Here is a 22,768-nt window from a genome sequence, read left to right as displayed (position 1 = left end):
ACAAGACAGGCAAGGTGCTTCTGTCCTGCAGGAACTCTGAGCTGTACCTGTATCCTGTCTGTGTAGTTGTCCAGCAGGAGGACTCCTGAGCTGGTCACCTTCTTGGTTTCCACCATCGTCTTCAGATCCGCCAGCAGGCTCATGTGCTTGGACATATCTGTTGCCAGCACCTTTACAGAAGAGAAAACACGACCTCAGTGAGGGGGGCCAGGTGGAGAAACCGGTGTGAGCAGAGCAGCAGCGTGGCAGGGACCCTACCATGTCAATCACCATCTTCCTGAGCGTCTGCCGCTGCTTCTTGGTCAGGTTCTGGAAGATGTCGCAGTGCTCCTCCTGCAGCAGTTTGAAGCCCACTGCCAGGTGGTGGTTCTCCAGGACGGACTCGTCGTTGTACATCAGTGCCAGCTCGGAATCTGCCAAAGCAACACGAACGTGGGACTCAGTGCAATGCAGTGTGGGGCTGCCGGGCACCGCAGTGTTTGTTGCGTGTGACAAATGGAGAAGTTTCCTTTTTTGTGTCACATAATACAAGAGCATGTAGCTCTGAGCACGTGTGCAGAACACCAGCAGCCCTTCGCTTAGCCCCAGTGAGCCAAACAGCATCCAGCTGACTTAGTTACAGGCTTTGGAAGCACCGACAGCAGAAAGCACGGATGCTGCACACACGCTCTGCAAAAAAGAACAATGCCCGTCCTTTGGAACCAGAACACATGCTTAGCCTGTTGCAGAATACAACAAGAACCACAATATTTAGCTCCGTCGTTGTCAATAGCAACAGCATTACTAATCGGCTGTTAATGATGAAATTTGGAAGATTGATTATGCCTTATCAAGTGATAATCACAAGATTCAAGGCCACTTTGCAAATTGTACCACAGGAGCTTCCTTTGTTTTGATAGGAACTTGGTTTAAATCGTTGCTCCACTTCGAAACGTTCAACTCATTTGCTGCACGGTGTTCTGAGAAAGCACCGTGGTACGAAAGTCACAACTTGGCCCTCGCACTAATGGAAAACGTACTCTGAGTTTGCAGATGAAACCGTGATTGTATTTGAAACAAAACTCACTTGTGTTAATCAGAAACTGGTTGGAGACACCGGGATGATCCACGTCGTGAATCGCAGCCGCAAAAATTGCAGCAAGGATTTCCAAGTCGGTGAAGACAGCCTAGGGAGGAAACGGGGATCTGTGAGAGAAGCCCATCACCACTTTGGGGTGCCCATTTACAGAAGCAAACCCTTCTCTGCTTTTTGAATTACTTCTATGAGGACGAGGCATGTGTAAGTACTGCATTTGCTCAGAAGAGAGGCTGACATGCAAGCATGCGCTCCTTATGACCAATCAGAGATCACAGATGGAGCTGCAGCTGAAATACTGCTGGGCACAGAGCTCAGCTCAAAGCAGTACTCACGTCCAGTGCAGGGGTGGAGAGGAGGACGTGGGTGGACTGGGCAACATCAGCAGCGTGCAGGCTGTTGTGGTACGCCACATCCGAATGGTAGTGGTCTTCCAGTGTCATCATGTACGTCACAAAGGTGTCTGATGAGATCTTGAATGTCTTCAGTAGATCTCGCTCCTGCATAAGAGATGTCAAAAGTATCTTAGAATCACTGAATCACAGAACGGCCTGGGTTGCAAAGGCCCACAGTGCTCATCCAGCTCCAACCCCCTGCTGTGTGCAGGTCACCAACCAGCAGCCCAGGCTGCCCAGAGCCACATCCAGCCTGGCCTTGAATGCCTGCAGGGATGGGGCATCCACAGCCTCCTTGGGCAACCTGATGTCACAGTGCACAAGGTGATGTAACAGAGAGCCAGCGGGTATTAAACCAGTGCAGTGAAAGGACAGAAAACTACACACCTGAAATATGGCGTACATGATGCAGGTGAGCGGCCTGTTGTGGGAATACCTGGCGACATTAAATATGTTCAGACCCCACTTATTCAGGTCTTCCAGCTCCTTTGGAATAGACACAAAGAGAACAGTTAGAACGTTTCTCGAGACGTGCCTGCATGTCTCCCTCCCACCAAAGCTGTTGTGTTTTCCTGTCTGAGGTAGTCAAGGCAGTTCATAAGCACCAGTAATGACTGCAGTACAGGAACACAGGGCAGCTGTGAAGTGCTGATGTCACAGCACCTGTCCGAGGAGGCCACGTGCTCCAAGATCATGCCAATTCTCCACGCTCCACATCAATCTGATGTACCTTGGCCAGATGGTCTTCCTTTTCTGTTTTCACACCAAATCGCGAGATGCTGGTATTATTTAAGCTTGAACTATGCATTAATTTTTTCACCCCGCTGATCTGGGTCATGAGCTGCTGCTTTTTCTTCTTCTCTCTGTCTTTCTGCGTGGGAGAAGGAATCTCCACATCATTCTGCTTGTCTGCAACAAAGAGAAGTGAAAGAAATCAGCACCATTTGCAGGAACACTGTGTGAGCACCCAGCGCAGCCCCTCACATCAACCCTTGCTTTGATCTTTAATACAGAAGCATAGCACCAGAGCATCATTAGGGCTGGAAAAGTCCTCTCAGCTCCTCCAGCCGACCCCACCCCCACTGCCCACATCCCTCAGTGCCACATCCCCACGGCTCTGAACACCCCCAGGGATGTGCCCCCCACCCCTGGGCAGCTGTGCAGTGCTGAGCACTCCTTGGAGATTCCTCCTAACATCCAAGTTGATCCAGCCCTGGAACTCTGTGAATTCCGAGAAGAATCCTTTTGATGCGTACAACATCCTTATGAGCAGTGCAGGGCACAATCTGAGGAGCACAGACTAGGGAAAAGCCTTATAGAAAGATAGAACTGCACTGTATGCTGCCATTCAGCGCTCGGCGCAAAGTAACACTTAGGAAAATAGGGTAATTACCCTTAAACCTTTAATTAGTGGTTCCATAATGCCTCAAGGTTAGCAGGTCATGTTCACAGCCCATCAAAGGGCACATGTGGATTTCTGTGCCCGAAGCACTGTTCTGCAGAGGCTGAGCTCCTGCCCGTGCCCATCCCAGCAACAAACTCAACCTCTCACACCCCCTGGCCAAGTGACGGCGGTGGGGCTGCCCCACTGCTGCCTTCCTCAGATCATTTAATGAAGCCACGGCGCTGCACACAGATGTGCCATCTGGTTTTAGCATCCATGAGCTATCCCCATTGCACAAATGCTGTTTGGACACATTCCCAAGGTCTCTTCCAATCCAAGCCATACTATGTTTCTATCATTTCCCCTTTTTGGTTCAACCTCTGCTATGTTGTCCATTCCTTCTATTTTTAAGCCAAGTTTTATGAGAAAAAAAGAAGCAAACTCATAAAAAAGAGAGAGCACGACTTCCTCAAAGAGCTTGAAGACCCTTCTGAAAGCTCTGACAGTTTCTCTCCAATGACCCCACTCGCATGGGTGTATATGTGCTGTATGGGTGTGTGAGATCAGGTCCAGCCTCAGGCTGCACTGGGTGTTTCTGCAGCAGCACATCTAGAAGTGCCCTGCTGCTGGCAGTGAAGCTGCCCTGCTTTTCTTCCCCGTATTAATTCCTGCGCTGGATGTCACCATCAAGCTGAGCGATAGCAGAGGAGCAGTGGATTCCCACAAAGCAGCTCCAGACTCTTACATGGATTATTCATGATGTGATGCGCCCCAAATGCACGCGGCAGTTCCAGTCGCAACTGGCTACTGAAATCACTTTAAAATCCCTTAATGGAAATAATGGTGTGTCACACAGGGAGGGCGTTCTGGGCCACAATGACCACGGGGGGTGAGCTCCCTGAGCACGTGGGCACAGCCTTCGGGCCAATGGAACCTTGGTGGGGGGTGCCCAGCATCAAGCTGCTGCTAAAGAGCAACTGAGCACCTCTTTGGGAGCCGTTTGAAACCACAGTAAACTGCATGTTTTATAAAAGACGGGCTTTGTAAACGCAGGGGAAGTAAACACTTCTCAGAACACTTCAATGTTTAATTCATTCGTGTTGGTCGTCCTGGAAGCTCCTACAGAAGGAATGTCATGCAAAATGCTGTGCGTATCTTTGAGGCTGAGCTCAGATTTCCAGCGCAAAATGAGCACGTAAGCACAGAGTAACAAAACTCCTGGGCTGACCTTGCCCGTCCGATCCCCTGGCTCTGAGGGGGAGATGCAGTTTTATGTAGCAGAAGGTGCAAAGATGAGTGAGTGCAGCTGGGCTCGGGTGGCTCTGTCCTTCACTTAAGGTCAGCACAAAAAGCAAACACTGCACTATGCAGCCGACAGCAGCTCGGTTCAGCCCAACCAGAGAGATCTTTCCGTTTGGAAAGGGAATCCCTCCGTGCAGAGCGCCAGGCAAGCGCTGCACCCCTCTCCTACCCATCTCCATTTGGAAAGCAGAAAATCAAAGCCTTTCAGTAACTGCCCCGTGCTGAGATGTGGCTGTGAAAGGAGGCAGAGGCAGGGGCTGCCCCGGGGGCCACAGCCCAGGCATCGCTTACCCAGGAAGGTGTTGGAGATGTACTCGGACACCTGGTTGCCGGAGCGGCTCATCTCGGAGAGGTGCGTCAGCTCCCGGTTCAGCATCCTCTTGAACTGGAGGGAGAGAGAAACACACACATAGAAATGGAATCTTTCTGAATGCTTCCACAGGCTTCAAATCTACAGCAAGCAAACGGACAAGCGAGAGGTGAAACATAAAATGACGGTGAGATATGAAACAGAATCAGAGTCATTCAGCTTCACTGAGATACCCCGCAGCACCGGCGCAGCCACGTACTTCTGCTCGGTGTGCAAAATCTGCAACACAAATTTCCTCCACAGACAGACATTATCTGCACTGCCAGAAACGAGATGCCTCAGGTAACCCCTCCGAGAGACCCAAGTCTGGTACTGGATTGTATTTCCACCTCCTTTTGTTCTCAGCTCCATTACATAAGTTTGCTCCATTTTGAGATGCGGCTGCATGCGTTCCGAAGAGAAAAGCAAAGATGCCACAAATGTCAGGTCTGCCTGCATCACTGCAGCGCTCGCCCAGCTGCGCCCATACGCTGCTCTCCATTTGCTAATTGCACGCTTTGGTTGCAGCATCATTTTACCCCGCAGAAGTGAATTCCCAGAGGGGAGAAGCAACTTGCATCCAGGTACGCTGCATGCACCGCACACACACACCGCGTGGGAATAACCATCCAAGCAGCCCCATTCCCTCCCAGGGCTTTACCTGCAGAACGCGGCACAAAAACAGGCACCGAGGACCCATCGGGATCTACAACCCACCTTAATGTAACCCCAAGACACGGACAACAAAGCGTTGGCTTCAGGCATTTTGGAACACCCCGCGCCGCAGCCCCGCTCAGGTCCTTATGCAGACGTCACCGGCGACAGGGCAGCGCTGGCAGCCGGCAGCGATCAGTGGGCACCGAGCTTCTGCAGCCCGCGGCGCCCGGAACGCGGTGAACGGCGCACGCCGACGGAGCCCAGCCCGGCACCGCATCTCTGCAGCGTGGGTGGGTTCTCTCTGCAGAGGATCCCGGCCGCGGGGCCGCTCGGGGAGGCGGCGGCGAATCCCGGCGCGTGCGGCGAGACCGTGAGCCGCGGTGGGAGATCGCCGACGGGGGAGGTGGGTGGATGGGTGGCCCTCGGGGGGGCGGAGGGGAGCCCCGCGCAGCCCGCGGCCCCACGGTGCGGCCCCACAGCCATCTTTAGGAGGAGGGTAAGATGGAGGAAGCGGTGCGCGCTCAAGCGAGGCGCAGCACGCAGCCCTCTCCTCTCCGTTCCGCTTTTTGTGCCTTTTTTTTTTCCCTCCCCCCGTCTTCATTGCAGAGTGTTGCCGGGCAAAGTGTTCAGAGGGGATTTTCAAAGCGTTGACTCCGTGCATGTGACTGCTGTTTGTTCCCTGCGTGGTAAAAAGGCAAAACGCAGCAGCGCAGCAAAATGCGCCTTTACAACCTGGGAGCACTTCTCAATGTGGACACACAAAGCAGAGGTAACCCGGTATCTGCAATTACATTGTGCAATCACAACGCAAGACTTGAATAAATCCTCTCACTGGGACTCCTTCCCAACACAAATCCTGTGATTTATCATTACGCTGCAATGATAAACCCAACGTGGGCACTGCGTTGCAGCCCTGCTGCTGCATGACACTGATCCCAGCACGGCATCCCCGACGGCAGAAACGTCACTGCCCGTCACAGAGCTGCAGGAATGACCTTCTTTACTTCTTGCCCTGAGCCACAGCAGCTGGGGGTGATTCTGGCACACACCGGCACCTATGCTGCCTTCTTACCTGAAAAGAAAAGCACTTCTTTCATTCTGAGCTGTGCTTTCCTCATTAAATACAGCCGCTAAATGCAGCATGGCCAGCACTCAGGTTTGCATCCTGCAGTATCTTAGCACCACCGGAATGGGACTCCTGCATTGCACATGCATTCCTTGGCAACAGCAACAAATAGATTGGAGCTGTACTGGGGTGACACAGCCCTGACCCCAAGCTTCTATCTCTTGTTGGCCAAAGACCCCCAAGCTTCCATCTCTTGTTGACCATCTTCTCCATAACTCCATGATGGAGTCAGGGACATCCTCCTCCTGTCCCTCCAGTTCCTCCACGCCAGTTCCTTGTTAAATCAATCTGACTGCAAAGGAAGAGCAGGTTGTCTGCACTGAGGGATGCCAACCACTCTGCCTCAGAGCAAGCAGCAGCCTCACCTCTTTGGGAGTGAATCTAGCATGCTTGGAGAGCTTGGGCACGGCTGCAGAGCACGCTCCAGCATGCACCTGCACAGGGAGGGGATGTGCAGCTGGGGCAGGGCCTGGGGCTCGCTTCCATTTAGGGACGTGGTCAGTGGGCATCGTGCAGGTAAGTTGGTGGCTGGACCTGGTGAATTTAGAGGTCTTTTCCAACCTTAGTGATTCTGTGATTCCATGATTCCCTCTGTCCCAGCTCTGACCACACACACGACACTTGCACCGTTAAGTGGAACAAACCCCAACCCAGTGGGCACCACACACCCATGGGCACGCCTGCCCCTACGCCGGGTGACAGAGATGGAACCAGCTGCAGGGTTGTGTGAGAAAACACCATTCTCCTGCAGGCAGTTTTCCTGTTCCACATGCTCTGAAGTAACAGCAGGAGCCATCTGAACCAAATTAGGCCTCCAGAGATTGGATCACCCTTTGATTACAGCAGCGGCCATTCTTCACGAGCTGCCTCCAGCTTCCCACTGCTGTGCGTGGGGGAACATCCCTGGTGATGGCTCCAGAAAGTCGGGCAGAGTCCCACAAATGCACGCCCAGTCTGAGCCTCACCGTGCAGCCCCAGCAGCAGCCCTGCTGTTACTCGTGGCCCCGTGTCCCTCAGAGCACAGCACAGCAGTGCTCTCAGTGCTGCACAGCCAGGACAAGGCAGGAGGCTGTGCCCGCTGCTGATGTCAGCCCTTTGAAGTCAGTCTGTGCCAGCCGAGGCTCCCTGAGGCCAGGAGCCCTCATTTAAAGACTGTAAGAGGGTTGCAGCCATTTGCAGCGGGGTAAATGCAAGATAAAAGCACTGTGAAGGTGCTGCGGGGCTCCAGCCCGGAGCGGCTCGGGGAGCGGGTCCCACCCCACACTTTGATGGAGGAATCTCACTGCTCATCTCCAGCGAGTCCAAATGTTTACAAACCCTGTTCCCGGCGACCCACCCTTCTGACGCAAACCTCGCATCCCCCGCGCTTGGAAATCCCTCCGACAAAAGGAGCTGTGCCACGAGGGCAACGTAAGCCTTTGATTTCCATGCAGACACAGCCAGGCTCAGCCCCTGTCCGTCTGCTCGGCCCCAGTGCTGCAGGGCACAGCTGAGACCCCGTGCCAGCAGCACTGCCATGTGCCAGCAGCACTGCCATGTGCCTGCAGACAAGTGCAATGGTAGCAGCCAGCAGTCGGCCATTAAAAGGATCGACTGCTTTTGCAACTCTTTCTAGCTCTCGTTTCCTAAAACAATATAGCTCTGAATGCGCTAGAAACTGTTTTTAATGAGATACAAAGTGCTGTTTGCTGCTTGTTTTCGGTTGTTGTTGTTGTCTTGTTTTATTTTCCCTTCAGCTTATTTTTTTTGAAACCCAAAAGTAAACACACGGTTATGAAATCTCCCACTTCACATCAAAGGGGAGCTGATTTATAGAGGCGTTCAAAGGGAGACTTTAAAGGAGCAACGTCACGACCAACTTGTTGGCTCCGTGCTATTAGGCTAATTTAAAAATCCGCAGCCTGAATGTTGATAAATAAATAGCACGTTGCCATAAATCAGCGTGCGGCTGCTCATGAAAGCAATACCACCTATCTGATGCAGACAGCACAACATTCAGGTTTGCCATGAGGAGCTCAGCATCCGCCTGCGAGCAGCGGACTCCCCCCCCCCGGGTGGCACACACCTATACAATGTGGTGCTGAGGAGGGGACGGGATGGAACCTGAGCACCAGTGCTACCAGCGGGACCTTCCCAGCTCATTTCCAGGCAAATGAGACCGAAACATGCAGATTAAATAGGAAAACCTCCCTGCAGGATCCTGTGCCAAGTGCTGCGCGTTAGCCCTGTTGAAGCCAATGCTGAACCTCTGGCCATATGGGCACGCCAGGAACCCCCTCAACCTGCAGCCAGGCCTTGGCCAGCTCCAACGTGTCTCGGCACACTGGGAGACACTGGACGTGCTGTCCCACCTGGCAGCAGTCAGCCCCTGCTTGGGAACCACATTTGTTCTGACCTACACGACGTATGGCACATGGTCACTGTGGTGTGTCCTGGGCTGCGGCACTGAGGCTGGACCCAACCTGCAGCTCCTCTGGAACCTGAGGGTGGTTTCTGCTTCATCAAACAGAGCTGTGGGTGTTCCCCCCCTCCTGGTGGTGCTCAAGGCTGTGGGTGGGCCCTGGGCAGCTTGAGCTGGTGGGGGCACCTGGCCCAGGGGTGGGGTGGGGGGCTCCAGGGTCCCTTCCGACCCAAGCATTGTGGGATTCCATGGTTCTGTGATCCTTAAGGTCCTTCAAAACCAGCCATCTGGGATTCTGGGATCCTAAGAGGTGCTCTCCTACTTCTTAACACATCTCCTTGAGCCAACAAAGACCTGCAACGATACCCGGAGTCTACATGACTGCATCCTGTGTTCATGTCCCCCCTGGAAAGGCCCCCAGAAGGCACTGGAATCCCTTCTCCCAAGCCCAGAACCACCGGCCCCACACCACCGAGCCCAGCACCACGGCTCCGGCCCAGCTGTGCCTTTCCCCTCCACCTACCAAGAGGATGGCTGACAAAACCAGGAACGAGCAAAACCACTTCTTCTGCAAAATTGTTCCTACCAGCTGGAACAAATGTTTGTCGTGTGCTGACTGCGAAAGAACATTGAGGAAGAGCCGAGGAGCAGCAGCCCGAGCTGAGGGCCAGGGGCGAGGAAGCACCAGCAAAATTAAAAGCTGCAGCAGCTTGTTTGTTGACACAGACTTGATTAAAGAAAGCGTAGATGCAGCTGACAACATCTGCGGCCGTGGGAGCAGATAGCACTCCAGCAGCCTGCACATCTCCAACCAGAATCTTCTGTCAGTCCCACCCATGCAAACCACACGGATGAAGCCTCAAGTGCCTCAGGAAGCCGAGCAGCTTCGTAAGAGCAGCCCACAAAGCAGAGGAGCTCCTGGCTCTGTTAGCCACACGGGTAGTGGTGGGTCAGCACCGTGTCCTACATGGCACCGCAGGGCTGAGGGGTCTGCGGGGACCTCATGGCCATGGGGGACAGCCTGCAGAGAGGGGACAATGAGTTCCTGCACCCCATCCCAGCACTGGGAGGGAAGGGCCCTTATCGCTGACTGACAGAGCAACGCAATTAAAACCGAGATTTCGCTAATTGTACGAAGCAGCAATTTCAATTTAATTTAAATTTGAGCCGGGCTCTGCAGTCATCACTTAGGCAAATCCAGCTGGGGTTTTACCTGAGCAGGAGAACAGGCTTTGGAAAATTCAAATGGCTTTGTGCCCCGAGTTGACTCTTCAGGGATGCTCACGGCAACGCAGAACGCCGGCAGCTTCCGCCAGACCCAGACAGGAGCTCCGTGCCACCACGTGGGGCCTCACCCTGCAGCACGGCGTCCCTCCAAAGGGTGCTGCCCACATGAAGGGGAGCCTAACGCAAGCATCGGAACCGCACCGAATGCACTCGTTAATGGAAATGCATTCAAATGAGAACTCCTTCTCAAGGCAGAGATAGGCAAATGGCTTGCAGTGATTTTCACGCCGCACTTGCCCAGCTGTGCTCCGACAGCAGCGAGGTGAGGCACCCCTCATTTGTTTGCTTTAAACACGGAGCAAAGGCTTTCATCAGGGAAATCTCTGCCTCCGGGAGCTCTGACAGACGAGCTCTCAGACCAGTGCATCTCCACAGCGTGTTTTGGCTTTGGTAACACAACTTCATCCAATTAAGTTTCACTTAGAGGAGATATCCTGCTCACCAGCATGCTCCCTGCAAGCAGTGGTTCCACACCTGGGTGGAAAGTGGGGAGTTTGGGGCTGGGCTGCGACAAGAGCATAAAATCACACAATCCGAAAGGTTGGAAAAGACCTCTAGGGTCACCGAGTCCAACCCCAACCCATCCCATCCGCCCACTGCCCACATCCCTACAGATGATGAACTGGATGACCCCAAGTGGTTTCTCCCAACCTCACCCATTCTGCATCCCATGAAGTGCTCCGCAGCACCAGGGCTGGGATGTGGGCTGCTCTGGGATGAAATCCTACCTGTGCCCCTCGGCAGCCCACACCAAGCAATGCCCCTCTCTGCTACCTCCGTTGTCCTCGCCTCGCTTCCCGAGGTCACCGCTGCGAACTGTTAGTCACCTCCCGCCTGCCCTCACATCGTGATTCATGTTGAACCTGCCTTGAAGCTATTATTTATTTAAGCCCCACCCTGATGTGTTATAACGTAGAAGTCTGAGAATGCAAAACTTTAACAGCCAAATACAAGCAGAAAACGCTACAGGATGAGTTAGGAAGCCCTGGGCACTGCTGTGTCCTGACAGACAGTGGAACTTGGGAAGACGGACTGGAGCAAAACTCAGCTCTCAAATATATATGTTTATATTTTTGATACATACATGTATTTTTGAATCATTTTAACCAAGATATCTTGGAATGGACAACCCTCAGAGCAAGACCAAAGCGTGGCCCACTGTTGTGACATATTTCATAGGACCAGAGTGATTTACTGCAGAGGCTGAACAGAAAGGGGGGAGGCTGAGGATGGGCAGAGGGAGCTAACCTGCAAGCCCAGGCATGGAAGAGATGGGAGCTGCTGCAGTGTGGGGCAGAGCCAGCTCCCCAGCCCCCAGCGCACCAAGCTCGGGGGGCTCACAGCACCGAGCAGGTTCCTCCTCTTCCTTCACCAAAACCCCACATTCACTGCTCTCAGCTGCTCCCATTCATAACAAGAAGTCCCACGTTCCACACAAGAGATGGTGCCTGGCCCCCTCAGAGGCCTTCAGCACCAATAAACACCACCCAACAAAGGAAAGACGGAGCGGATGCTGCAACCTCAGCTCCCACTGCAGCTCTCACGGGACCACAGCAGTGCAGAATTAGAGCCCCTGGGGCCGGCCGTGCTGCCAGGACGGTGCCCGCTGTCCCACCAGCTGCTGCCAGCCCCTGCACTGACAGCGGTGTTTCCGCAACATGCGTCCCCAGGCGAGGGGAATACCGGCACGGAACCGCGCGCGGGGCAGGGTGATTCATCCCAGCTTGTAAAAACAGGAGATGTGGAAGTCTCTTTGTCTCGCTGGCTGCTGCGCAAGCCGACAAACTCCTCTTTGTGAGACGCTCGGCTGCTTGAAAGGATATTAAACAAAGGAAGTTACAGCAGAGAGACCCGAAGACTAAACAGCTTGGCACCACTTCGGGGAAACATCACGTATGAAGGGGACGTGCTTTGGGGCTGAGACCCGCAGCACGGCGGTGCACGGAGCAGAGGCTGTGCCACACGGCACATCCACTGCTGGCAGCGGCCCCAGGGGGCTCTGCTGGGGTTACAGCAGCTGCTGATCCACCGCTGCCTCCAGCAGCAAAGAGTGGCCTTTGCTCTCCTGTGCCCTTTGAAACACAAGCAGAATGCAGCGGGCTGTGTTTATCTTAGTGGCTTCTGGCTGACGTGCGACAGTGGGAGCATGCGGGGCCGTCCCGCTTTGTCCTGGTCCAGGGTCGGGTTGTTGCACGGGGCCTGTCCTGCCTGCCAGCACTGCTGGGCTGAAAGGAGACGGGCAATTTGCTCAGCATTGTACAGCTGTGCAGGGAAGGGTCCCCCTGAGAAACACAGAATGTCCCACTCTAGTAGAGACCTATAAGGATCATCGAGTCCAACTGGAAATGGGTTCCCAAAGCAGTGAGAGCACGAGGAAGGCACCTGGTGACAACACCTCTGACTACTCAAAACCAGAACATTCCCACAGATTACAGACCAGGCAGTGTGCCCATCTAGTCATTGCAAACAACTCCCAGGAAGCCAGGTGTGCCTTCAGGACAAGGCAGCTGCTCTTAATGCAGATCCATCCCTGCCACATGTGCTGCAGGTATATGCTACACGATATTGAGGCCCCATAATGACCCAGGAGCTGCCAAGCAGCTGCAGCTGGGAAATTCTTCCCCTTGTCATTCTGCAGGGGTGGATGTGCTGGGCACTGAACCCCCCGATGGAAGTGGGGCCGAGGGAGCAGACAGTGCAGCATCAGGGGTGGGTGCTGAGAGAGAAATCCCCTCTGCCAGGATGGCTCCAGGTCCTTCTGGGGCAGCACCGCCCGAGCTGGGAGCTGAGCAGGGGAATGAACAGAGGAAATACATATATACACACATTACAGTAATATGGATCTGCGTGCTGTGCTTCCACGGCAGCGCTGTGCCCCACAGAGCTCTAAAGGCGGTTTTGTTTTGCTGCAGTGCTGTGCTGCTGGCAGCTGAGGACTGCCTGATGCTGGGAGAGGAAATTCCCTTCGTGTTGGCTGCGTTCCCCACAGCCCGGTGCTTTTCCAGGTAGTTTTTCTCTGATGAAGAAAGCTCGGTATGCCAACCACTGGGAAACACAATGGCAGGCAGGGTGTGGGGCAGACCCACAGGGCAGCGGAGCTGCTGGGGACGCACACAGCCAACAGAGCTCCGGCTTTGCCCACTTCTGCCCAGTTCCCACTCACAGACGTCCCTCGGCCCACGTGGGTCGGAGCAATGGGCTCGGTCGCTCCCGGCACCATTAGCCAGCCCCACGCTTCCTCACTTCTCCCGCTATTAACTCACATCCTAAAGAAGCACAAGCACACGCTCTAAGCGCTGCCTTCCGAAAGCCATCAGCACTCAGCCGGGATGCGTCCTGCCCGGTGCTTCCCCCCCGGCAATCCCTTTTGGGTGCAGCGCTTCTGAGAATCGCCCTGCAAACACGTCCACGGAGGTCCCCCCCCCCCCCTCCGCCCGCTGTTGCTGCAACTCTGGGTTTTCTAAACTACGTCTGTCAGGAAGGAGACAGGAAATTCGAGTCACACTTGCAACAGCTGTGCCGTGCCTACTATCGCGCTCGGTGACGTCGCGGGGCCGGCGTGGCTCGGGGCCAGGGCCCGGCGGCGCGGAGGTCAGCAGATCGGTGGCTGTTTGTGCCGCGCTGCGCCGGCCGCACGCTGCGCCTCCTCGCTTTCTTCCTATCTCGGCTGTTTCTCTTTCCGTTTTTCTTTCACAGCGCAGAGCCCGAGCATCCTGTTTTCAAAACATTCGGGCTGTTTTGCTGCTCGCCGGCGACAAATGGAAATGCCTTCAGCCGTCATTTGGAGAAGAACCCGAACAGGGTTTTGTTCATCGCGTTCGCCCAAAGAGGTGACCCCGCGGTGCTCAGCTGGGAGCCCCAGAGCCGACCCACGGCTGTGCCCATCGCCCACGGGGTAGTCGAGCACGAGGGCTCCTTCGTGCAGACAACAGTCCTGGCTTCAACAAAAAGCAGGGGGGCATTTTGGGAACTTTATTATGAGAGCACAAAGTTTTGGGGATGGTTTTGCTGGGCCCATGTGGACAGATCACGACCTTTAATTACTCCAATCGCCAACCAGAGCCTTTTGCCTTCACCAAGGCAGAGGTTCCACTCGGCAAAGATGAAATGTCTCCAAGAGAAGGGCACTGACAGCCAGCCCTGGGACACAGCCTTGGGGCGCAGCTCGCCCCTCGGCCCAGCCCCTCCCGCAGCCTCCAGCCCGGTTTCAGTCTCACCCACTCCCCCCAAAATCCCATATTCCTCACTTGAAAGCCCCATCTATAGAACTTTTATTGCTCCCTTTGCCCCTGCACGGCGCAGCGATCGTGACCACAGGAGGAAGCTGAAGCAACACGGGATTCGTTTGCTCAACTTTTCCATAAAATCAGTTCATGATTCAGTGTATCTGCTTTCATTAATTCCCAATTAGGAAAAAAACAACCAACAAGAGAACAACGCCGCGGCTGTGCGGTGCAGCTCCGGACTGCATCCAGCCACGGCCGCGGGCTGCCGGCGTGGGTGCAGCAGCACAGCTGGAGCGATGCCGATGGGGCCGACCCCCGCTGCGGGGGCCGCACGGCTCCGGGAACCGGGATCCCTTCGGGGCACCCTCCCGGAACGCCGCAGCAGCGCTGTGCCCCGCGGGGCCGGGGGTACGGCTCGGGTGCGGGCAAGGGAGGCAGAGAACGTAAAGGCATTGCCGAAGGGAACTTCAGAAAGCCCCGCGCAGACCTCGCGCCGCGTTCCCCTTCCCTTCCCCCAGCCGTCTCCCTCCGCTCCCCGGCCCCGGACTCGAACACCGCGCTCGGAGCGGAGCGCCCTTCTCGCTGCCGGCCGAGGGACGGGATGGGGCAGCGAGCAGACGCATCGGAACAAGCATTAAACCCTTCCCGAAGGACAAACCGAGCCACGCAACCGCGCACGTCCGTAACACCGTTAGGGACACGCAGCAGCACCCGGGGCCATTTACTCCCGCGGTGAGGACGGCTTCCAGGCAGCCCCGTCCCGCCGCTCACCTTGTTGGAGGCCATCTCGCTGACGGAGCGGTACGTCTGGATGGTCTCCAGCTGGTCCAGGCACCAGTCGAGCTCCTCCAGCGTCTCCATGGCCAGCTTCTGGTAGGGCTCCTCTGCGAACAGGCACACGGACATGTAGTCGGGCTGTCGCGGCGGCAGGCTCTCCATGCCGGGGCCGCCCGAGCCGCCCGCCGCGCTGCCGGAGGTGCCGCTCCGCTCCCTCATCATGCGGCTGCTGCGCTCCGCCGCCCGCCCGCCCGCAAATCCCCGCCCGCCGCTGCCGCCCGGCCCCGGGCCCCCGCCCCGCCCGCCCCGGCCCGCCCCGATCCGCGCCCCGCGGGGACAGCCCGGCTCTGTGCGCCCCGGGCACTGCCCGCCCCGCCGGCACCCGGCCTGCCCCGGCCGCGGCTGCTCCTGCCCCCCGCAGCCCCGTTCCCCGACTCGGACTGCTCCTCGCTGCGTCTTCTCCCCAGCTCTGCTCCCCGGTGTCACTTTCTCCCTCTCCCCAACTTCACGTGGTCCAGATCCCCGACTTCCCCTGATCCCAGCACCCGTGGTCTTCATGTCCTGCCTCCCAACCCCATCTCATCCTACTTCCCAACCTCATCTGCTCCTGATCCCCAGCCTGAATCCCCACCATCCAATTCTGCTCCCCGACTTCATCTGCTCCTGCTTCCCAGCCCTGAAAGCCCTGACTATCATCTTCACCAGCCCTGTTCTCTGGTGGTCAGCCTTCCATGCTCCCCAGCAGGCTGTGTACCCAACCCTACCAGCCCTCACCCCAGCCCCACCATCCCGCTCCCCAACCCTACCAGTCTTGCTCCCCAGTCCCACCAGTCCTGCTCTCCAACACTACCAGCCTTGCCTCCAATCATACCAGCCCCACTTCCTAATGCTATCAGCCCTGCTCCCCCAACTCCACCAGCCCTGCTCTCCAACCCCACCAGCTCCGCTCCCCAGCCCCACCAGCTTTGCTCCCCAACCCTTCCAAGCTCCGCTCCCGAACCCCACTGGCCCTGGCTGCTGCGTGTCAGTCCCCAGCCCCGCCACTCTGCTCCCCCCAGCCCCTGCCCACAGCCCCACCGAGCTCTGATGACCCTGCCAGAGGGACAACATGCTCCCGAGAGGCTCTTGCTGTCCAAGTTAAGGTTTACATAAGCGGATACGGTGAATCATAAAAACTCCCGATGAATGTAACTGCTTCTCATAACAGCGACGACATACGCTTACCCCATAAATCTGTCCAACTTAATGAGTTCAGCATTTCTGATGGCACAGGCTGAGCAGGTAACAGTGACATCAGAGGGCAGGATTGCTACGATATACGCTCGGGATAAGCTATACAGCACATATGCTGTGTGTACAGCTGCCCCACGGCTGTGCAGCCCCCGGCCCCACACAGGGTGCTCCCACGGGCTCCCTGCACAGCCCTGCATGCTGCTCTCTGCCCTCACCAGGGCAGCACTCCTCATCCTCACCCGGAGCCGCAGAGTAGCTGAACCCCTGAGTAAGGGCTGCAGAGGAACCCCACGTTCAGTGTTTGAAGTTATAAAGCAGAACAACGCATGCTGCCAAACAGAACCTCATGAAAGAGCTATCAGGGAGCACTTGGCACAGCTAAAGAAAAGAAACAGTGAGTCTGAACCTCCGTGTCATCAATAGGGTGGGTGGTTTTTTTTTCCTGTGCTCACAGAGCTCCAAACATGGCAAGTGATCCCTCTCCGAACACATACTTTTGCTCTACAAAAAAGCAGGTAGACACAGCCAAAACACACAGAACTTGAGCATATTCCCCTTTCTAACTGCCCGCTGCTCCCTCTATCAACCACTTTATCATGTAAATTAGTTGAGCTGGAAGGGCTGGAATCCCTTCCAATAGAACATGTCTGCACTGATAAAAGTAACAGAGACTAAATCACTCTTTCAGGAGTAGGGAAAAAAAAAACGCCTCATCAGGCAAACTAAGCAGGGGCTGCCCATATGGTTAAATAATGGGCTGCAATGTGTTACTGCAGCGCGGTCTGCACCATGACTTCAAAGCACTCGGAGCCACAGCCAACGCTGGGAGGGGGCAGGAGGAGGGGAGCCCAGTGGGGGTCTGCAGCCCGAGCCCAGGTCAGCACCACTGTGACTATGTACAGAGCAGGGGGGGCAGTGCTGGCCGTGACTGCACGGGTAAGGCTGCAGGCCCCCCACAGCCATCAGCACTGCTGGAGTCTCCTGGGCACCTCAGATACAGGCAAGACAGCAGCACCGTGGTAGACGCAGCCTCCTGGAATACAGTGTGATGGCCCCCACTGTGTCAGGTTTCAGTTTGTGTCGGGGTGTTGCACAACCAAACCCTCACCTATAGACATTTCCCCTTGGTTCTAATGGGTATTTCTGACGGTTTTCCCAGGCAGGAGGTACCGAGGAGAGCCCCAGCCCTGCTGCATGCTGGTGGTGATGGGGCCGGGCAGCAGGGCAGCAGGACAGCACAGCTCCAGGCCTCTACAGGCATTAAAACACAAAATGTTGTATGTTAACACACTTTGATGCAATTGACTGACTGTTGCATCCACTCTGCAACAACCGCCCTTCTGGTATTATTCACCACCTCGTTTGTTTCCATCTCAGACTTTCTTCCTCCTGCTGCAAAAAACAGTCGCTTCTGACGGACTGCGGCCTCACTTGCTGACCTACATGGAGAATGTAAGACCTACAAGAGGCTCCATCAAAAAATACTTTCCACATGGAAAAAATGCCAAGGTAACCTTTTGCAGTGGAGGTGAGAAAGGCAGTCCCTGCCCCTCGCAGCTGTCCTAAGCCTATGGGATAGCCTGCTCTGTACGCAAAGCCAGCCATTCCCTGTGCCAGCCAGACACCTTCTGGCTTCCTTCCTTCCTTCCAAACTCTAACAATACACACCGTAAGTATCACCTGGAGCTTAGGAGAAGATCTTCACACAGCCCACTTTTAATTACATCACATCATAGTCATTATCCATTGCTGTCAGTGCCGTCATTGTTACCGAAGATAAGAATTGCTGATGAGATGGCAGATCCTCTGGTTAATCGTCTGAATGACAGATCATTATTTGGGAGCAGTGCAGACAACGCTCGTGTTTACTGAAGGCTTCGTTTATGCTGCTCAGCCTTCCACTGCTCACGAATAAGAGCTCGCACCCGAGCAGGCAGCGGGCTGGGATATCAGCACGCACACAAAGCATCTGCTTGGAAAACGCTGCCCTGGTGGAAGTGCTCTCTGTGGGATCCTCACATAAGTCTGAGCCACAAAAGCCAAACCAGCTGAACTCCGCTGCACTGCTGCTGAGCCCCCCCCCTCAGTTTCTGAGCCCTCCAGGAGAAGAGGAAAGGGGACAGGGGGCATCCCTGGAAGTGCCCAAGGTCAGGCTGGATGTGGCCCTGGGCAGCCTGGCCTGGTATTAGATATGGAGTTTGGTGGCCCTGCATGTGACAGGGGGGTTGGAGCTTCATGATTCTTGAGGTCCCTTCCAACCCAAGCAACTCTATGATTCTATGACAGGGGAAAAGGGAAAGGGATAGAGAAAGGAAAAAGGGCAAGGGAAAAAGGAAGAAATGGAAAGAGAAAGGGAACAGGGAAAAAGGGAAAAGAGAAAGAAAAAGGGTGGAAGGGAAAGGGGAAGAAAAAGAAGAAGAAAGAAAAAAGAAGAAAGAAGAAAAATAAAGGGAAAGGAAACGATAAAAGAGAAAAGAAGAGTGTGGTGTCCTGGGGTTGAACAAGGCACAGGGGTGGTCACGGCTCACACAAGCCAACCAGGCGCAGCTCACTGGCAGCGCTCCTCCGGTCCCCTTCCAGCACAACATGCCCACGGCACGCCGGGGAAGCCAGGTTCGTTGGGTGCCCCCAGCCAACTCTTGGCAGCACCGAGCATCACCGCAGCCGCGGGCAGAGCGCGTGCTCAGCAGAACAGGTTCACCAGCAGCGACACGCAGAGACCTGCAGGAGCAGGGCTGAGCACGGGCTGCCAGCCACCCGCCCTGCCCTCCATAATGCCTCTGCGGTTGTTTACAGATCGTGCGGACATGTTTACATATTTATCCTCAACAATGCCGAGCGAATAACTGACACTACATAATTTATTTGTTTAATGGATCCTGTTAGCGCGCTCAGGGCTGCCCATGAGCAGGGAGCCATTTCCTTGAATTAAGCCATTGTTCTAACAGATCCTGCAAACAGATTGGAGAAAATTGTTTTGGAGATGGGTTTGAAAACTCACAGGAAACAAAATAAAAGGAGCAGAGCATGGCTGCAGTGATTCCTTTAACATTGGAGGTGAACGTGCCCGAGCCTCCTAGCACCGACCTACAAGCTGATAAAGCCTATATCCCTACAGGATATGGGACCTCGTGTGCCTTTCCACATTTGAGAATCCAACCAAGGGCCAGATTTACAAGTTTTTCTCAAGAACAAACCTAGGAAAAAGCCTAAAAGGAGAGCAGCAGATGTGCCACAGCAAGAGCTCCACCAGAACGAGCCAGCAGCAGCAACACACACATACACCAGCCCACTGCTGGGCCTGCGACACCGCTCGGGAGCAGGGCTGCAGTCACCGAGTTATCTAAAATCATGGGAACGGCGGACTATCTCCATTCACTATCCCCCCTCTGACATTTCAGCGTGTGCAATGAAACTAATTATATCTTCCGCAGAGATAAGTGCAGATGTGCAAGAGCGGCACAAAGCCCCAGCACCTGTGGAACAGGTGGAGCCAGTCCTCTTGGGCAAGTCGCGAACAAATGGACGCGCCTGCCATCCTCCCCCTCCGCAGCGGAGCGTATTTTGGGACGTTGGCTCTGCCCGTAGCCCCAGCTGTCCCCTCTCACGTTTCTCAGCCCCCGGCAGTGCTGGTGGGGGAGCGGAAGCAGCGCATCCCTGGGGAGCGCCGACAGCGGGACGCCGTGCCGTCACCCAGCGTGGCTGGCGGTGGTGGAGGTGGGCTGAAGGCCTGCAGGCACAGGGGATGCGCTCAGCTGGCAAAGTCCAGCCTGGGGATGCTGGGGAGGTGGCAACGAGGACACCCGGCTGTGGGCAGAGCGGGGCCAGCCTCCAAGCACAGGCAGCTGAAACAAAGGAGGCTGTATTCAGAGATGATGGGGGGAGATAAAAAAAACAACCCCAGCAAAGTGAAAGCTTTCTACTGCTAATTGCGAAAAATGGCAGGAAATGAGCGAGATGCCGCTGCCAGGAGTGATGCTGTGGGGCTGCACTTGTTAGAGGGTTTGAGATGTGCTCCAACCTCCAGCACAACGAGGACGAGGCTCTGGTGGGCACTTCCAGCTTTTGCCTTTTCAAAGCAACAGAAATAAACTCTTACGTGACACTGCTGAGGAGTCAGGCATTGCACTCCATTTCAGAGCCATTATAAAAGGCTCTAATTAAAGACAGGTCCTTCCTGGGACACATGACGGAGATACCCAGAAGAGCTGCTTGGGGAACTCAGCCACAGAGCAGCAGCTGCAGAAGGGCCGAGGATGCCCACACCCAGCCCAGGGCTGCGGGCAGCAGAGGTGTCCTACAGGAGGACACAGGAACATGGAAATCAGCACAGAAGACAGAATAGAAGATAGAACAATGAAGGCTGGACAAACCCTCTTATGGCCACCGGGTTCCATCCCCATCCCCATCATACCCATTGACCACATCCCTCAGTGCCATGACAAAACAACCACATCCCCATGGCTGTCCAAAGGCACAGCTCATCTCACAGCAGAGCGGTGCCTTCCAGTGATGGGAGGAATGCCCACAGCTCACCTGGCCGCAGCGCAGGAGGTCTGCAGTCACCCACTGCCATAGTAGCAGCGATGTTTCTGAGTCAACAGGCAGTGTGACTGCCGGCCGGCCACCGAGCCAGCTGCAGTGTAACCTGAGCAACACTGATAAGCAGTAATATTAGCTTGGAGAAATGTCACTGGGGTGGGGGGTTCATCAGAACTATCTTTAGCCAGCTAAAAGTTAATCACCTAAGCTCCCTGCACAGTCAGTGGAAAGTGACTGGGACCTCCACAGGGTGATCCTGGTCTATTCTCGGCACGCCGCCTGCGTCGGGCTGAATCACCCTCTGGGGGGGCTGCCCCCCATCAGCTGCAAGAGGCACCTTGCCATCACAGAACCACAGGTCACCTGCTCCTGCACCCTTTGGAGCATGACTGTTCCAGCACTGGCTTTGCAGCTCATCTCCTGAACCACTTAGCTACTGCTTGAGCACTTCTCCAAATAGCTGCAGGACACCGTAAGCCATCCCCCTCTCCCTGCCATCAACTGCCAGCTGGCCATGGGGCTTTCATCATCCCCTCAGGCTGGCAGCCCTCAGCCCTGACCCCTCTAGCAGGCCCCACACTGCCCCAGCATCCAAACAGGAATGCTGGAGGAAGCAGTGCCCAAGACCCTCCACGGCCCCACAGCCAGGGCAGCCCCACAGCCATCACCACCCCACAGGATGTCAAAGAACTACAGAACCATTGGGTTTGAAAAGCCCTCCAAGATCCCCAAGCTCACCCCCAGCCCACCCTCCATGCCCACTGCCCACGTCCCTCAGTGCCACAACCCCACGGCTCTGAGCACCCCCAGGGATGGTGACCCCCCCCCCCCCCCCCCCCGGACAGCTGTGCAGTGCTGAGCGCTCTCCGGGAAAAGAAATTTCTCCTAATATCCAGAGATTGTGGCTTTCAAAAGCAATTTGCCCCTACAAATCTGTGCATACCATTCCTGATTCACTCATCCTTACACACTTGTAAATGGACACCAGTGGACGGCCTCAGTGACCAAGGACAGCCTGACTGCCCCATGGCTCCTCAGATTCCTGCTGCATTCTTCAGGAATGAGCCCTTTTCCCCTCATCACCACGTCCTTCCTTTTGCTCTCTGTCTCTCTCTTTTCGCACTTTGGTCCACTCGGAAGCTCCTTGCCTCACCGCGTTGCTTTCTGCTGTGTTTCCTGATCTTCCTGCACAACAGGACAGCTCGCTCCTGAGCTCGTAACGCACTGTCTTCAAAATGAGTCTGTCATTTTTAGCTGGCCAAAGTTAGGCTAAATTAATCTCACGGCAATGACAGCATCTTAACACCAAGCAGTAACTGGAAGCCCTCAGCAGCAAACAAACGTGTTTCGTTAGCCAGGGCAGGCTGGTGAGCCCCGTTGCTGGGCGGTGCATCCACTCTGGGCCTTGACTGTGATTCCTGCCCACCCCAGGTCCTGCCATGAGGCAAAAATGAAATACTTTAAGGGAAGTCCCAGCACGAGGCCAGCCTGGAGCAAGAGCTGAGCGCCCCATGTAGCCGGTTAGGCCAGAACTGGATGGACCTGCAGCGCTCTGATTGTACCCACCAGCACTGGGTGGGTCACCAACCAGGTGTGAGAATTGGGTCACCGGGACCCATACAGAGCAGCAGCTCACTGAACAGACCACTGACAGTGAACAGGAGCTGGGCAATTGATCACTTATTAACCTAGAGCAGGGCAATCACTGCTCATTACTTTGGGAGCTGGAGAAGTCACTCAGGTGTTTGAGCCCACACTCCACTGGCTTGGGCAGCAGGGTACTGCAAGTCCCAAGAGCACTTCTACTTCTTGGAAGAGGCAACCAAGGCACCCGTCTGGGATAAACCCAGCAGATCCATGCCAAGCTGAGCACCATGAGCACCAGGAGCACCAGGAGCACCAGGAGCTCCAGCCTTGGAGCACTGCTTTGCCAAGATGTGGATTTACCAAATGTCGCTCAGCAATTAGTACCAAGGGCTGTTGCTGCAAAGAGCAGAATGTGTTTTATCATGAA

At 55.3% G+C, this 22,768-nt stretch overlaps 1 protein-coding gene across 6 annotated transcripts in view; it reads right to left on the bottom strand.

Moving 5' to 3' along the window:
* PDE4B (phosphodiesterase 4B) overlaps window positions 1–22,768 on the bottom strand; it is a 132,667-nt gene that overhangs the window by 5,637 nt on the left and 104,262 nt on the right. For 5 of the 6 annotated variants that reach the window (XM_072342557.1, XM_072342558.1, XM_072342559.1 and 2 more), the window contains 8 exons: window positions 14,974–15,086; window positions 4,448–4,541; window positions 2,201–2,379; window positions 1,858–1,956; window positions 1,411–1,575; window positions 1,067–1,166; window positions 259–413; window positions 48–170 (listed from right to left, as the gene is read on the bottom strand). In XM_072342557.1, coding sequence (XP_072198658.1) covers window positions 48–170; window positions 259–413; window positions 1,067–1,166; window positions 1,411–1,575; window positions 1,858–1,956; window positions 2,201–2,379; window positions 4,448–4,541; window positions 14,974–15,086 — 1,028 coding nt within the window. Of the gene's footprint in view, window positions 1–47; window positions 171–258; window positions 414–1,066; window positions 1,167–1,410; window positions 1,576–1,857; window positions 1,957–2,200; window positions 2,380–4,447; window positions 4,542–5,222; window positions 5,741–14,973; window positions 15,087–22,768 lie in introns of those variants that run through there. The other variant, XM_072342563.1, reaches the window with a different exon arrangement.

The sequence above is a fragment of the Excalfactoria chinensis genome, chromosome 8 (genome assembly GCF_039878825.1).
Source record: "Excalfactoria chinensis isolate bCotChi1 chromosome 8, bCotChi1.hap2, whole genome shotgun sequence".
NCBI lineage: Eukaryota > Metazoa > Chordata > Aves > Galliformes > Phasianidae > Excalfactoria > Excalfactoria chinensis.
The sequence above is the reverse complement of the archived record's forward strand: the minus strand, read 5'-3'. Positions and strand labels throughout refer to the sequence as shown.